The sequence below is a fragment of the Arvicanthis niloticus genome, chromosome 3 (assembly GCF_011762505.2).
Source record: "Arvicanthis niloticus isolate mArvNil1 chromosome 3, mArvNil1.pat.X, whole genome shotgun sequence".
In the NCBI taxonomy this organism is placed as follows: domain Eukaryota; kingdom Metazoa; phylum Chordata; class Mammalia; order Rodentia; family Muridae; genus Arvicanthis; species Arvicanthis niloticus.
Genome location: NC_047660.1, coordinates 59921074 through 59937665, shown reverse-complemented (window position 1 = coordinate 59937665; position 16592 = coordinate 59921074). Strand labels below are relative to the sequence as shown.

Sequence of the window (16592 nt, the reverse complement as noted above, 5' to 3'; positions counted from 1 at the left end):
TAACCAAACAGTAAAACCTATGTGAATGTATTCTTTCTCCAGTAATATTTGTGTCATGTAGTCAGAATCACCATTAGTTGGGCTTGGTATGTCCATAGTCTCAGCACCAAAGACTTGAAAGCAGGATGGAGATTTTTAGGCTAGCCTATGCTACAGAGGAAGAACCTGTCTCAACAAATAAAAAAAAAAAAACTAACAAAAAATTTTAAATATATTGCATTTATTTATTTGTTTATTTCTGGGCTATGCCATGGTGAACATGTGGAGGTCAAAGGGCAACTTGTGGAAGTCCTGTCCTTTACCATGTTTGTCTGGAGATGGAACTCAGGAGCTTTACCCTCCGAGCTATCTTGTTTATTTCAAAAGACACTTTTGATGAAGAAACTTAGTGTTAAAGTTTCTGTTCTTTGCCATTATTACAAAATAGATGTGACCCCTTTCTTAGGGTATATTTTGTTTTTCAGTGTTTATAGTAATTTTGGAGAAAGGCAACTTTCCCAGTATTGTAGTGAGTAACTTGTTCAGCCTCATGTCCCTGGTTATCTGGAAGGACCCTGTTCACTTTCCCTCTGATCTCATGTGACTGTTGCTCTCCACCTCATTCCTTTGTTTAGGTCTTGTCTCTTGCTGACCTAGTACTGTTGTTCTTTGTTAAGTAACTTTGAGATCCACCTGTCCAGTCTTATGTCCCTGACCCTCTGTGATTTCTTAAGTATAAATTAGGTCAGTCACATTGTTCCTTGTTTAAAGTTCGCCAGTGGTATTAGTTCTACCACGTGGGAAGTTCTACCATGTGGGAACAAGTTAGAGAGAAAAAGACCACAAACCTGATGGTCAGTAAAGTTTTGTAGTTAGGATGTACCAGAGGTGGGCATAGCACACAGGCTGTGTCCAAACCCACTGTCTCTTTGCCTATTGCTTATTCAGAGGAACCATGGTTCCTATGAAAAATAGAAGGCAGTGCCATTTTAAAGGAACTTGGAATATTTCAGAAGTACCAGAGGAATGATTATTGAAGTTAGACAAATTTTGCTCATTTCTGAAGCCTAGATTCTTGCTCTGTTTCAATTGTTAGCATGTTTTACTTTGGATAATGGTGCATTATTAAACTAGATATTTCTGTGATTATCCCTTGGTAAAGTAGAGGTTATTTTTCTTGAACTGATGAAATACATATTTCATCTAGGTCTTCATAGTCATAGAACATTATCTTCAAATATATGAACAGTAGGTTTTACTGTTGTTGTCTGGATATCATGTGAACTCAGAATGTGTTACAGGTAAGGAAGAAGCCAGTGCAGAATATAGAAGCCAAACTAGGGGTGTGTTAGTATTGCTTGTCACAGCAAAGGCATGGGGTGGAGGCAGAATCTTAGAAGTTCTGCTAGTGTTGGAAGAGGTTCTTCTGTCATTAAGCCTCTCCGCTCTCCATTTTCTCCTCCAGGTCGGTCCCCTACATCCTTCCTAACACATCTCCTCCTAACTTCACCCCAGTCCTTGATAAGCCATCCAGGTACAATTAGTACTGCCCATATGTGCATGTGTGTGGGGTCATTCACTGGAAATTGGCTCAGAGGTATCATGAAAGAAGAAATGAGAAGAAATTAAGGGCTGGAGGCTGTGGTGGGGTCAAATACTGTTTTCTGGACATAACATGGTCATCATACTCAGAAACTCACAATGGCTGTGGTTACCTACATCAGACCAAGTCAACCCAAATTTGCACAATAGATAGGGAGATAGCACCAGATTCCACTCCTTTCTGGGAACTGTTGGCAGTTGATAGCTGCTGTAGCAAGAAACCTGTTTTTGTGTCTCCAATAAAAATCTCATGTTCAGATTGCAGTAAATAATAGCAAAAGTAAGTTGTACAGAGTTGACAAGTAGCAAGTGAGAACTCAAGTACTCTAATAACAATCTCATAATCAATGGTATTTCTGTAGGAACAGGCATGTCCTTAGCACTTACAACTATGTTGGTGAAAAATTACAATGAAAAAATAAACTTGATGGTTGTTGTAAATGTACTGTGTCAGGCACATAGAAGAACATGTTTGTGCCTTCATATGGTATCAGACTTTGAGAAAAACAGCTTTGGTAGCAATTCCTCAAGTAGCCCAGCTTTCCTTGGTACCGTGACTGAAGGCCATCACAAATTAGTTATTCCAGTTGTTGTTGTTGTTGTTGTTTTAATTCCAATCTGGATTACTTATATTAATTCTCAGACATGTTATATTGTATGCCCCTCCCTCTCTATGTGTGTGCATGTGTGTGTGTGTGTGTGTGTGTGCATGTGTGTGTGTGTGTGTGTGTAAAACATAAGTATTATAAAGAGGTTAAAGGAGTCACAGCAGAGCTACAGGAGTTTCAAAGACACCTGAAATGTAGAGGAGGTCTCTGTGGAAGCTCATGATGAAGCCAAGCTGGAGTTCTCTGGGAGAGGTGAGAGCTGCTGCTGCTGCTGCTAGAGTCAATGTGTGGGGTCAAACTTGAACTTCAAAAACAAGGAGAAGTAGAGGCTCAGGGGCAAGAGGTAGGATTGGGTCTAAGGAATGAATGGGCACATGGATGGATGGCAGGTCCAGACAGATACATAGCAGTTTGCATAGGACTTGTCAGCAGGGTGTCCATGTTGAGCTGAACAGAACACCCTAAGACAGTTAGGAATTCTCTGCTTCTTATACACACTGGTCAGATGAAATTCTGTGGGGCTTTCACCACTGCTGAGTTAGCTGTCCTCTTAATGGGATACAGGTACAAGTGTTGCACTTAGTCTGGTGTGTCTGAGAAGTTCTTGTGCTTGGCTTTTCTGGTGTGATTTTATTGTGCTGGTGGGTTCCTGCAGTCCCGGTTTATTACATTGATACATTTATATAGTAATGCCCTTACTAATCATTCTCCTGTTATCATCCCTGAATACTGTCTTGTGGATGGTGCCAGACAAATGGTGCTGTTTACTTGTCCACTAAGTGCAAGGTCATCCTCCATAGTAGAGGAAAAAGCTGCTTATAAAATAGACTCTCTCAGGGCAAGGTACAGTCTGAAAAACCATTTTACACAATATGAATTAACTTAGAGAAGGGCTCTTCCCAGGGCATGAAAGAGTACTTACTCTGGGGTCACTGTATGGAATTACTGTGAAGATAAGTAGGTAAGTACACATAAAGCATTCAAAACTATGCCAGAGGTCTGACAACTGGTTTATCCTTCTCTTGTAGTTATTTGCTTGGGGTTATAACAACTGTGGTCAGGTGGGATCAGGATCTACAGCAAATCAGCCAACTCCTCGGAAAGTTACAAACTGTTTACACACCAAGAGAGTGGTCAACATTGCGTGTGGTCAGACTTCATCCATGGCTGTTCTGGACAGTGGTGAGGTTCGTGCTCTTCATTTCCCTTTCCCTCTGCCTCCATTTCAAAGGTGCCAGCATGGAGAGGAGAGCTTGTCTTGGTTAACTGACCCTTCACTGAGGACCAGCTAGTGGGTGTTCAGTCCTCAGAATGACCACAAATCTGAAGACTTTAAGTAAACATAATAATGTGTCTTAATTTTCGGTTTTGCAAGATCCCTGTAGTCACATGGTAAAGGCAGAGAGTGGGGTACATGTAGTCCAGTTTTTGAGCTGATGGTTACTTCTTCGAAATTGCTAGTGCAGCTTAAGTGGACCACTTACCACCTATGCTTTCCTTGGTACATGGAAATTATACAGAGTCAACCCATGTTTACTTTTTTTCTTTACTCAGTCCTGTTATCATCCCTGAATACTTCAGAATTCTGTAGGCAATCATCTCATATCCTCTGTTCCAGTGTTCCTCATGGTTTTACTTTATTAAGATTTATTTTTATTATTTTTTAAGTTGTGTGTGTGCGTACCCCCTCCCCAACACACACACACATACACATGAATGCATTGCACCCGTGGAGTTCAGACGAGGCCGTCAGATCTACTGCAGATGGCATTACAGGCTGCCGAGAGTCCTCTGAGGTGGAAACTAGACCGGACGTCTGCGAGAGCCGCACCAGCTCTTAACTGCTGAGCCAGTTACTCTCTAGGACTATTGCTATATTTTTTAATAAGTTTAACTTTAAAATGATTATTATTTTATTTTTATAAAGGGGGAACAATGGAGCATGCAAATGTGTATATATTTCTATGCAACATTGAGCAGCCTTTTCCTGATTTTGTTAATAGTCTCATGTATGTCCTTCTATACTTTTCTTTATAAGCAGATATCTACAGATGAGTCTAATTACTTTTTAACAAATATGACAATTATACTTCTCTGCCTCTCTCTGTCATTCATTCTTTGCCCTGGTGTCCCCTGGCTTGCTTCACAGCACGTGCAGTCTCTGGTGTCTCAGACTGTCTGTAGCATTTGTCATACCACTGCTTAGGTTTGCTTCTGTGGGTGACATGCACAAGGAACTCTGCTGAAGGGCATTTCAGTTGTTTCTATCTTTTTGCTGTTGTGAATAATGTAGCATTGATTTTCTGTTTGTGTGTCTGTCTATATCTTGATATATTATGCAGGTATTTCTATAGAATAAATTTCCAGCATAGAATTTCTAGGTCATGAAGTATGTCATTAAGAATATGAACAAGCTATTGGAGATTCCTCTCCAGAAGGCCAGTGCCTGTTACACTTATGTCTTTGATGAAATTATTGACATGGCCCTCCACTCTCTGCCCCTCTCTACTGTGTCCTGAAAGTTCCACTGTTCATTTGCTACATCAATGCAGGGCTTGGTGCCACCAGAAGTTGTAGGCTTCTAATTTGAACTTAATTTTTAAAAATCTGTTCTTGTTAGACTTTATTACTATGACCCTCATTGGATATTCCAAACCATTCACCCTCCTGGCTAGCCTATGCTAGCTGCTGCTTTCAGCAAGTGGTGCGTGCCACTTAAAACACCGAGGGACCACCCAGTTCTGTGGCTCCCTGTCCGGTCCCTTTTTTCCCATTCACAATCTTGGTTCCCTGTCACTTCTTAGCTCACAGCCTATGAGAGCTCACTTGTTTACTGATCAGACATGAAATTATCTACTAAATAGTTTTTCTGCTCGTCACCCATTTACCCTTCTCTCTGTGATCTTTTAAAAATGAAAGTTTAATCTCTATTTTAAAATATTGTAGTAAAAATTTCTTTTTTGTTTGTTTGTCCCTTTGTTTTTGAGATAGTGTCTTGGTGTATAGCACTTGCTAGTCTGGTACTTGATATATAGCCCAGGCTGTCCTTGAATTTGTGGCAGTCAATCTCCTTGCCTCAACATCTTAGAGCTGGGATTATAGGCATTCACATAATACCTAGCTTTTTTTAAAAAATCAGTTTATTATCTGACTCTTCGCCTACTGCTTTTCTTCCTACTTACCTTGAGTTTCTCCTATGGCGTTCTGTGTGCCTTCTGCCTGGAATGCCATCATCTAACCCTGCTTGGTGTTTCACTTTCTAAAAGCCTTTCCTAACAGTTCCTCTTAGAAAGAAATCCTGTTCTCATTGTTCCTGCAGTGCCTCAATGACCTCTCTCATGGCTCCTGCTACCTACTTACCAAGTGTGCATGTTCTTTGCCTCTGTTAAACTTTGCTAAAGACGCCTCCTCAGTGCCTTTATTATGTAGGCTGTGTGCTAGGTGCTTCTGATCATCACTGGCCCTCAGCTTCCTCCTGTGAAGTTGTGAGATGGGAATAGATGGTCAGTTCACTCCTCATCACCCTCAGGCCTCTGAATTTCACCTGTAGGATCACACAGTCTATAGTACAGGTTCTGGAGGATCTGATTTGTTTAGGACAGAACTTTTCTTCCCATTGGCAGTTTCCACAGTCCTCTCTTCTTTCCGCTCAGGTGTATGGCTGGGGCTACAATGGCAATGGACAGCTGGGCTTGGGAAACAATGGCAACCAGTTGACCCCAGTGAGAGTGGCAGCTCTGCACGGCATGTGTGTGAACCAGGTACACATTGCATTTTTTTGCCAGGCAGCCCTACCTACCCTCCCTGCTTTGATGGTGCTGCCCCATGTGTACTCCCCTCAGGATATCCAGGCTTGAGCTGGACTGGAAGAAGGGAAGCTTAGCCTGCAGCTGTGAGGCTTGAGAAACAGCCAGTGCTAGAGAGACAGCTTCAGTGAGACAGCCCATTTAATTAAGGGGAACAAAGGCTATTTAAACCTCTGGGGGGGGGGGGAGGCTTTCAGGGTAAATGTACATTATTGGCCGGGGCCAAGGTACTGGGAATGCCTTATTTGCATGAAGAAGTATTCCAGGTGCTTACTGGACATGACCTTATAAGGAGATAGAGAGCTTAACCTGTAACCTGGCCACCAGGCTGTGACCACCTCAAGAGTGGCAAAGGTGGAGGGATAAGAACATGTGCACCAGGATATGTAGGTCCAGGGCTGAGGAGCCGTCCTACTCCTGAGGGTCTTGAGACAAGATTCTGGGGGGTTGGACATGCATTAACATCACTGTTGCTGCAGCCTACTCCCATCTCACGGCTCCCACGGCTCCCACATGGTGACAGATGTATTGGAGGCTAATTCTTTTGTCATTCATTTCTGGCAACTCTTTATGCCCTCTACCTTTCACATTTAATGTTTTAGCCCCCGATTTTCCATGAGAAAAGAGAAGCCCATGGTATTGGATAAGGTCTTCTTCACAGAGTTAAGAAGCTCATGGAGAAGTCCAGTGGTCAAAGGGTTTTCTAACTGTCGCAGCAAATGCAGTGTACATGTGCAGCTGACCTGGCCTTCTGTAGAGACTGACTGGGCTAAGCAGTTGGTTGCCCTGCTCTGCCTGTCTCCTAGTGTGGTAACAATTTGTGTTTCCTTTCAGATTGTCTGCGGTTACGCACATACACTAGCACTCACTGACGAGGGCTTGCTCTATGCCTGGGGAGCTAACACATATGGGCAGCTGGGAACCGGAAGTAAAAACAACCTGCTGAGCCCAACACAAATCATGGTGGAAAAAGAAAGGTAAGTTAGCCACGCCACGCCACGCCTTGGAGATGATGCGTATGTGGCCTTGGAGCTGTAGCAGAGCTGTGGTATTTGGCTTGTAACTCTTGTTGATGAACATTCTCATTTTGATCAAATGGTTTATGAGTCAGAAAGAACATGTGTAATCTTGTTCTGTCTTCTGAGGCACCCACCTGTAATTGGTAGAAACTGAACTCCTTAGTTCTGAAAGACTTAGAGTTGTCCAATACAAAGGGGGGTTATCTAAGGTCTACACTCATACTGAAATTACACCTGAGGTTATCTTCTGGCCTTGACACAAATGTGTACTCCACCCTCACCCCCCATGAAAATACACACACACACACACACACACACACGAATATGGTGGAGAGGAAAGTGCTTGTAAGTCACTGAGTTTGATCCACAGAGCCCATATTTAAAAAGCCAGATGTGGTGGTGTGTACTTGTGATCACAGCACTGGGAAAGTGGAAACAGGTACTGGCCAGCCTAGCCTATTTGCTGAGTTTTAAGCCAGTTAGAGACTCTATCTCAATAAAAAGCTTTAAGGTATCCAGAATTACACCTGAGGTTATCTTCTGGCCTTGACACAAATGTGTACTCCACCCTCACCCCCCATGAAAACACACACACACACACACACACACACACACACACACACACACGAAACAGGTTTTTCTAAGTTTTTTTTTTTTTTTTTAAGTTTAATGTATATGTATGAGTTTTTGCCTGGGTGTATATGAGTGCACTGTATGTGTGCTTATGTCCATGGAGTCAGAACAGTGTCTCAGATCTTCTGGAACTGGAATTACAGATGAATCACGTTGGTGCTGTGACCCAAACCTAGGTCCTCTACAAGAACATAAAAGTGTTCTTAACCTCTGAACTATATCTCCAGCCCCAGTATTTTTTGTTTGTTTACTGTTTATAATTCCAGAACAGTGAAGACGTTTTGTCATTGTCCACTGTCCTCATTGACTTTAGCTTCCAGTCTCTTTCCAAGTTTGCCTCAACAGTATGTATTATTTATATATTCTGACCTCAGGATGACCTTAGGTGAGAAATGGGGTCCTCAGAAAGAGACACAGAGAGAGGAGTGTATGCATGTGCGTGCGTGCGTGCGTGCGTGCGTGTGTGTGTGTGTGTGTGTGTGTGTGTGTGTGTGTGTGTGTGTGTGTTTGGGAGGTCAGGGATGTTTCCTGCTCTTTGGTTTTGTAAGTAGGATTTATTGTTTATATCAGTGATCTTGGGCTGACTTGTGAGCTGTTGAAGCATGAACTTCTAAATTAGTCTATGGGATGTGCTGGAGACTAATGTGATAAGGAAGTAACATGAATTTTTCTTAATTTTTCAGGGTTATAGAGATTGCAGCTTGTCACTCCACCCACACATCTGCTGCCAAGACACAGGGTGGGCATGTGTACATGTGGGGCCAGTGCCGGGGCCAGTCAGTGATCCTTCCACACCTCACCCACTTCTCCTGTACCGATGATGTATTTGCCTGCTTTGGCACCCCGGCTGTTTCATGGCGCCTCCTGTCTGTAGGTAAGCTGCTTAAGCCTGCTTCCACCCAGGGTCACCAAATCCCATTCCCTACATATTTGGTTATTGTAAGTTGTTTGGGTTCTGGAATGTTTTCTATATGCTAGTTTTAATGCTTTTCCTAAATAATAATCAAATTTATTCATAGGTCATTAAACACTTCTGTGGTCTTATTTCTTTCTTCCCTAAGTACTTCTGTTTTAGTTGAGTTCATATTTAATAACAAAATTAACCAATACAATCAAGTAGCATTTATTCTGTTCACAATGCTTTGCACTCATGTTGTGCCGTATTAAGCTCCAAGAGTTTCCACTACTCCAAAAAGCAACCACAGCTCACTAAGCAGCCATGCCTCATCCACATCCCCTGTAATGAAAAAAGAATTAAGCTGCTTAACTTAAGGAGAAACAAAGAACATTTTTTAAATGTATTTTACCACCTCAGTTAGTGTAACACAATGTATATTTGCAATATATACAATGACCAAAAAAAGAAAAAGGAAATTGGTTCAGTGAGTGGGACCATTTGATTATAATCACATTTATGTTTAGCACACCCAGCACCACCTGATATTTCCATTTGTTCTTCCTGCTGGCCTAAGTATGAAAGGCTTCCAAGTCTTTGTATGTTAAAGTACAGAGATCGTTTTCAGAAGACTGTTTAATACTGTTTGGAGAGTACAACTAGCCACTGACTGTATCTCATACATGGCTGCTTTCCTAAAAGTCAGAAGGATGGTATTGGTCATTATCGACCAAGAGGGGAAAGGGTTGTTTCCATTCTGTGAGGAGATGCTGAGGCACCTATAAAAACCTTTGTTTTGAGCGGATTGTTAGCCATCAATCATGCCTGGACACTCACCTTAGTCACTCCCATTCTTTTCTCCAGAGTGTGGTAGGCTATGGGTCAAGGGAGACTGGTCCTTCATATAAGGCCTAACTATTTTTTAAAGCCAGCAGCACTCCTGGCTCATCCATTGTTCTCAGCCCAGGACAGTGGAGACTTGTCTGCTTTGGCTCAGTACCCAGCCTCTGGGTAAATCTTTCTCAGTGTCTTTTGTTATTTTTGTTCCCTCATACATATAAAGTATGGGGTGAATTTGTACTGGATCCTTGACTATTCACAATAACACCATGCTCTTAGGTAGATTCCTCATAGCAGCTCCTGTCAGGTAACACCATCGATTTCCCTATAAATGCTTGAGTCTTTACAGGGAAAGATAACATGGGAGTAATTGTCGCTTTACTATTAGTCTTCAGAGCTAAGTGCAATGTTTCAATTTCAAATGGCTAAAAAGTTTCTCTACCTAAGAACTATTTGTATGTTTAGATTCTTCACCTTGGTTTGAATATGCCAACTTAACTACCCAAATCAGAGCCAAGATGTTCTCAGTGTTTCAGTCAAGGAAAATTGGTAAGCAGTTAGACCCAGAAGAGAAACTACTCAGCTTATGAGAGATCAGTTGTATCCTAGTAAACTACCTGTGAGGTTTATTTTTAGTGCATATCTTTATGTTTCATTACACAGGAAGGCTGTCATTTGACTGTCCATACTCATTTTGTTTCGTTGGCAGTTTATAGATGAATTACTTTAATACTGTGAAGTAGATTTGTCAGCTGAGTCATGAGATCGATTGACCAGAAGTAGAGTGGAATTGGACACCATAATTATCTTTTGGAAGCCTTTCATGCCTGACTCTGTCTCTTGAGCTTTGTATATTAACGGTGTCTCTGTTGCCTTCAGAGCATGAAGACTTTTTAACAGTTGCAGAGTCACTGAAGAAAGAATTTGATAGTCCAGAAACTGCTGATCTAAAGTTTCGAATTGATGGAAAATATATTCATGTCCATAAAGCTGTTCTGAAAATCAGGTATTTTTGCATGATTTTAGAGCTATCGGTAACATTACTAGTTCCACTTGTTTATTACATCACAGAATAGACACTCAGAAGAAATGGCTATGGCAGGACAAAGAAGTGTGGCAACTTAGTCTTTTTGGCAGGTAGTTACTACTTGTTCCCCATGAGTATTTTGACCTGTGTTCATGCAACTTTTAGGAGATGGGGGAAGTATAAGTACTTATGTTTGGGGGAGCTTTTGTTTTTGTTTTTTGTTTTTTCTGTTGTTTAGTTTCTGCAGTCCTGGACATTGTAGCCAGGACGTATGCACACTAGGCAAGTATCCCTAGTTCTTACCTTCTTTTCCAGATTATAATGTGCTAGCGATGCAGCTCGCTAGTACAGACTTGTCTAGCATGGCCAGTGCCTGGGTTTGAGTCCCCAGCAGTAAAAATAAATGAATTAATAAATTAAAAATAGCGTTTGTAGATACTTTATTTTCATGCTAAATTTGTAAGTAAATGTCAATATATATCTTCTTCTGTTCAAGATTAGTTTTTCCCTTACAGAAAACTTTTATAATCAGGAATGCAAATTGCCAACTAAAGAAAAGTTGTTTAAACAGAGTAAGTGGCAGAAGTTCTGAATAAATGTGAGGGACTGAGCACTAGTTAATAATGATTGAATGAGTGTTTACTTAGATTACTACTACAGAGAAAACACACAAAAACTCAAACCATTGAATTAACCATTTATGTCTTTATGGCAATTCAGTTAAAAACCCACTGGTGGATGGAGATACAGCACAGTTGACAGAGTACTTGCCTACCTTGGGAGAGGCCCTTGGCTAGAACTTGCACTGCAGGAAACTGGTGCTTTCCAGCATTTTTTGGGTGGAAGCAGCAGAATAAAATTTTAAGACAACTGCAAAGCTATATGTTGTTAATTCCTTAGACCAATAACTATATGAACCACAGAAGTAGGTAAAAAGATGATTAAACATGTTTTTCCCTATGACTTTGGTCAACTGAGAGTGTGTGTGTGTGTGTGTGTGTGTGTGTGTGTGTATCTTCTATAACTTTTATAACTAACTACTCCATTATGCCTTGCTTAGAAATGTTTTTAACTTCACAAAGTAACTCTCCCTGAACTAAGTTTTTTAGGACTCTGAGTGAATATTACATATTTCTGTACCACACTTCAACACTTCACTCTATCACTAAGCTACATCCCAGCCCTCACTGTGTTGTTTAATATGTATTTCTGCATACATAAAACCAAAAAAAAAAAAAAAATGATCCACACATTTGCTTAGAATTGGGACTGATGGAGACAGTGCTGTTGAAGTACTAAGGACTTCTGGGCTCTCTAGCTAATTGATACTGTTAAATGGTGATATCAAGATGAGAGTGATTTTATTAAGTGTACATAAAAGTCCTTGCATAGCAAATACTTTTGGTGCTAATAGTTAATGATCCCAGCTTATGCCAGCACAGAAGGTAAAGGGTACCTCTAATATCTGTTTATTTTATCTCAGCCTTTTTATTAGGTAAGTCTTTGTTTTTGTTGTAGGTGTGAGCACTTTCGGTCCATGTTTCAGTCCTATTGGAATGAGGACATGAAGGAGGTGATAGAGATAGACCAGTTTTCTTACCCTGTGTACCGTGCCTTTCTCCAGTACCTCTACACAGACACAGTGGACCTGCCACCTGAGGATGCTATAGGTACTGCATTGGGACTGGCCAGGCCACATGGCCATGGCTGTCTCCTGTTCTTAGAGTGGTAATATATAGTAATTTACAGGTGTATTGACTTTTGTATACTTCAAAATAATATTTAAGTAAACATCTCTAAAATGTTAGTATAGTTTAAAATTATGGACATAGTTTGTAACTATACTTATATTAAATTTTTTAATATGAAAGTATGAGTTTCTTACGCATTTAACCTTTTAGAAACAAAATAAAGAAGTGAATCTTTTTTACTCTTTTACTATGGGAAAAATTGTATAAAGTAAATCCGAGCTGCTGACCATGAAATGACAGTGATGTCAGTCACAGTGTGCACTGCAACTGCTGAGATTTAGTTCTTCTGCATTTTAGGCCTTTTGGACTTGGCAACATCGTACTGTGAGAACAGACTGAAGAGGCTTTGTCAGCACATCATCAAGCGAGGAATCACTGTGGAGAACGCATTTTCATTGTTCTCTGCTGCAGTCAGATATGACGCAGAGGTAACACAGAAGTACCCCAGCTCCCTCACCATCAACCCGCTTCCCTCTCTCCTGTGACACAACATGGCCAGTTTCACCTCCTTTAGTGACTCAGTGACAAGCCTCAGATGAAATCTGCCTTTGCTCTTTATATCTCTGTTCGCAGTTCAGAATCAGTGTTTTTCTGCTTTTGCTTCTAAGTAATTGGCTGAAGGCTGCACAGTGGATGTGTAAAGTACTGGGCTCCTCTGGACTGACAGGCAGCGTGCTTTACTTCCAGTCTTCTCATTCAGTGTGTCTGTCTCTCCAGACCCACTCTGCTGAGTCCACCGTCAGAAGCCCAGGGTGCTGTTGGCTTTACATCGGGGTGGGGGCGGGGGGTGGGTCTGGAATTCTGTCACTGTCCTATAGCTCAGTTCCTCTGTGAAGAACTTACTGTGTACTACCTCTTTTTTTAACTTAAAGGTTTTTAGTGCACATGCTCTGGGTGTGTGCGTGTGTGTGTGTGTGTGTGTTTGTGTGTGTGTGTGTGTGTGTGTGTGTGTCTGTGTCTGTGTCTGTGTCTGTGTCTGTGTGTGTGTACACATTTGGACAACTCTGGGGAGTCAGTTTTCTTCCACCTTGACATGGATTCCAAGGATCAGAGTCAGTTGGTAGGCTTATGCAGTGGATATCCTTTACCCACTGAGCCATCTCAGCAGTTTCCAGTTTGTTTTAAACTTAGTTGGATTTCAGATCTCCATTTCTCTGATGAGTACTCTGGAGTATGTATGCCATTGACCTTTCCTGACTGAGCAGAGCCACAGATGATGAACAGAAGCTGCCTCTGATGGCCGTGTGCTGCAGCCCCCAGTACAAGTGCTGATGCATGGCAACTGATGCTATCGAACCATGAGGACAGTGCCACAGAAGGCTGCAGGAGACATTGTTAATGAGCTCAGAGCTGACCTGGCTAGTTCTGCAGATTCATAAAGAGTAAAGGCTGGCTCTGCTAAGCACGCCAGAAGCCTGTCTTTAGTGGTGTTTTGTCACTTGACAATGCGATCTCCAATAACTGGGAATTTATCAGAGACACACATTCTCACCCTTGAGGTATAACAGAGGACAGACTTTCTCTCTGTGACACTTAGGGACTGAGTTGACCATTATGCCTTTTATTTTCAAAATGTATCCTATTTTTGTTTGAGGTTCTTTGATGGTAATAAATATTTCACAAGGTCAAGTGTAGCTGACTTGGAGACTGACAACAAATGGAAATGTGGTTAGCATGAATTGTAGCTAATGAAAGATGGAGGTGAGGTTTGCTTCCTCCCTTCCTGTACCACTGGGAGCCTGTGCTAGACTCATTCTTACACAACAGTATAATTTTAAATTAGGTTGATTGTAACTTTAATTTTTTCTAATTCCTACTTTTAATTCTATGAAACTTTAACCTCACTTTTTAGCCCACCATCCACTAAAGGCAGAGAGAAGTGGACCTGTTTAGAAAGGTTTGGAGCAACTTCTATCAGTGTTGTCTGGAAATCAGCAGTTCAGCTCACAGGTCAACAACAGCAGCTCAAGCCATTCTCAAACACTTCATGGATGTATCAGCAGTCCAGTTCAATAGAGTCAGGTTAGCAAACACGAATCAGTAGTGATGGCACCACCTAGCAAGACAGTCAAGCCTCAGCCTCCACACAGGTCAGCAGGAAGGACCAGGGCCAACAGGAACTCCAGAAAGAGTTCTCAGCTATGCCTCTTTCAGTGAAGTGAAGCTAGTGAAGACAAGAAACCAACAAGTGTTGCACAGCTAGCTGTGTAAGCAGCCTAGCTCAGCCCCAGCTACTGTCCTTCACGACCTTTTTATATCCCTTCAAACATCATGTGTCCTCCACTGGTCTTGCCTCAGCACATATATCTATCTCAGCTGACATCACTCTGCTTCAGAAGCAGCAAGATGCCACGGTACGCCACCAGAAGTTTTTTGATGCAGTTTTTTTTTCTATGGAGTCCCAATAAATGGAGCAGTGTAAAGCAGACCAATAATTGTGTGTAGTTAGCAAAGAATCTTTTACCATGTATCCTTTCATGTGCTAGTTTTAGCAGTACATCCTTTTGTTTTTTATGTCTGCTTCAGGAAAAATGTTCCTTCACACGTCTGCCTTAGCCTTTCACCTGTGTCCACTTGAGGAACACGCTCCCTCTCGTGTTTGCCCCAGCAGAGTATCATCTAACACAACCAACTCTCCAAAGAACCCATTTCTCTCCATTTGGGGATTGATTTTAGACTCTTCTCGTGCTTTTCCACACTTTTCCATGTTTTGTGATAAATCCTGTTGGTTTATAACAGCCAAGACAACCCAACAAGAGGCCCACAGCCTAGAGCCTGTTACTGGACATTTGTTCCCCACTTTCACCTAAAACCTAAAGTTTAGAGGAAAAGACTGAACATGAGCCTCAAAATTCTTAGGGTAGCAAGAGAAAGTTCCCTTGACTCTCCCTACACACACATAATAACACATTTAAATATGTTCTAAAAAACAAAAGGACAGTTAGGATGGACGAAGAGAGGCAGGAGGATCTCAGGGAGCTTGAGAGGCAGCCTGCTTTGCATAATGAGTTGCAGTCCAGCCAGAGCTACACAGTGAGACCCTGTCAAAAAAAAAAAGAAAAAAAAGAAAAGAAAAAAAACCAACCTTCCAGGAAGAGCTCGGTGCCACTGCGACTGGCAGCAGCCATGTCCTTTGGGCATCTTCACTGTTGTATAAATGGATTAAAAGCTGTTGCTTTACAGAGACCACAGATGATCACCTGGAGCTCGTCACTGTGCGGGCAGATTCAGTGCTCAGAAATACATGCTGAATTGAATAATCGGATATGTTTGAGGCACCAAAACTATATTGAATGGACAAATATGTTTATAGCACTTCACTATAAAGTATTCAAGGTAACATACAAACCTTAAATTCCACAAATATGACACATTCAATGTGGAAAAAGAGTAGAATCCTCACGATACACTTCTTAGACTTTGATACTGAGCTAAATGATCAACAAGTAAATGTTTACATTTTTTTTGAATACCTTGGAATATAGTAAGTGACCATAGTATTAAGTGTTCAAATCAAATCCATTTATTATGTATGTTGTTAGTTGATTGGAAGTGACTGAGATTGGTAATCAACTACAAAAACTAATTTTGAAATCCCAGCTTTGGGACAGCAGATGCCTTTGGTCACAGCTGTGCCAAGAAGAAGGCTGTCTGCTACTCAGTTGCCTGCTTTGTAACAGTGCCCGACTCTCCATGCACCGTTTGGAGGGAAATTGAAGTTGATGTACAAATGAAATGCAGCTTAGTAGTTGTGTGTGCAAAAGCAGTGCTATGGGAGCATCTTAGGAATGTGCACCGTCAGACTTGGTACACTGTACAGAGGACTCCAAGGAGGAGCACTTCACAGTGCTCCAGCACAGAGCAATGAAGAACTAGAGCACGACCTCAGCATAGCAGCTCCTCAGTGCTGCTGGACGGAATGTGTTTAAACACCAAGGGAAACACTTAGATGCCCTTCTCACGGGACAAGTCTTAATGGGACTCTGGGAGTTTTGGGGGTTTGCTTGGCGTGCGAATGTTACTTAACACCAGAGCTAAGCAGTCAGCGTTTTTGTTGTTATTGTAATACTGGAGAGGGTGAGATTAAGTTTTCCTTAGTCAGTAAGCCTCAAAATTCTTAATGTAGCAAGAGAAAGCACCCTTGACCCCCTACACACACATAACACATTTAAATATGTTCTGAAAAACAAAAGTGGAGGCCATGTTGGTCTGGAATGTTTTGTATTTGACACACTACGGTAAACTGGTAAACTGCAGTTTCTGCGTTTGACCAAGCTGGAATGGTGATCTCTACCCCAGGAATGGACCTCACTGTTGGAGATAACTCTGGACAACCTGTTTCACGGGCTGAGTGATCTTTTAAAGAAGGGTTAGTGTTACACTAACCACTGTGAAGTTTTGGACTAAGTAAGAACACCACTGACTAAATAAG

General features: G+C 41.6%; 1 protein-coding gene across 5 annotated transcripts in view; it reads left to right on the top strand.

The window, feature by feature from the left end:
* Positions 1-16592, top strand: part of Rcbtb1 (RCC1 and BTB domain containing protein 1) — a 42028-nt gene that overhangs the window by 16948 nt on the left and 8488 nt on the right. For all 5 annotated transcript variants that reach the window (XM_076930922.1, XM_076930921.1, XM_076930919.1 and 2 more), the window contains exons 6-12: positions 3218-3376; positions 5843-5950; positions 6830-6972; positions 8331-8521; positions 10262-10388; positions 11928-12079; positions 12458-12588. In XM_076930922.1, the coding sequence (XP_076787037.1) occupies positions 3218-3376; positions 5843-5950; positions 6830-6972; positions 8331-8521; positions 10262-10388; positions 11928-12079; positions 12458-12588 (1011 nt within the window). The remainder of the gene's footprint in view (positions 1-3217; positions 3377-5842; positions 5951-6829; positions 6973-8330; positions 8522-10261; positions 10389-11927; positions 12080-12457; positions 12589-16592) is intronic.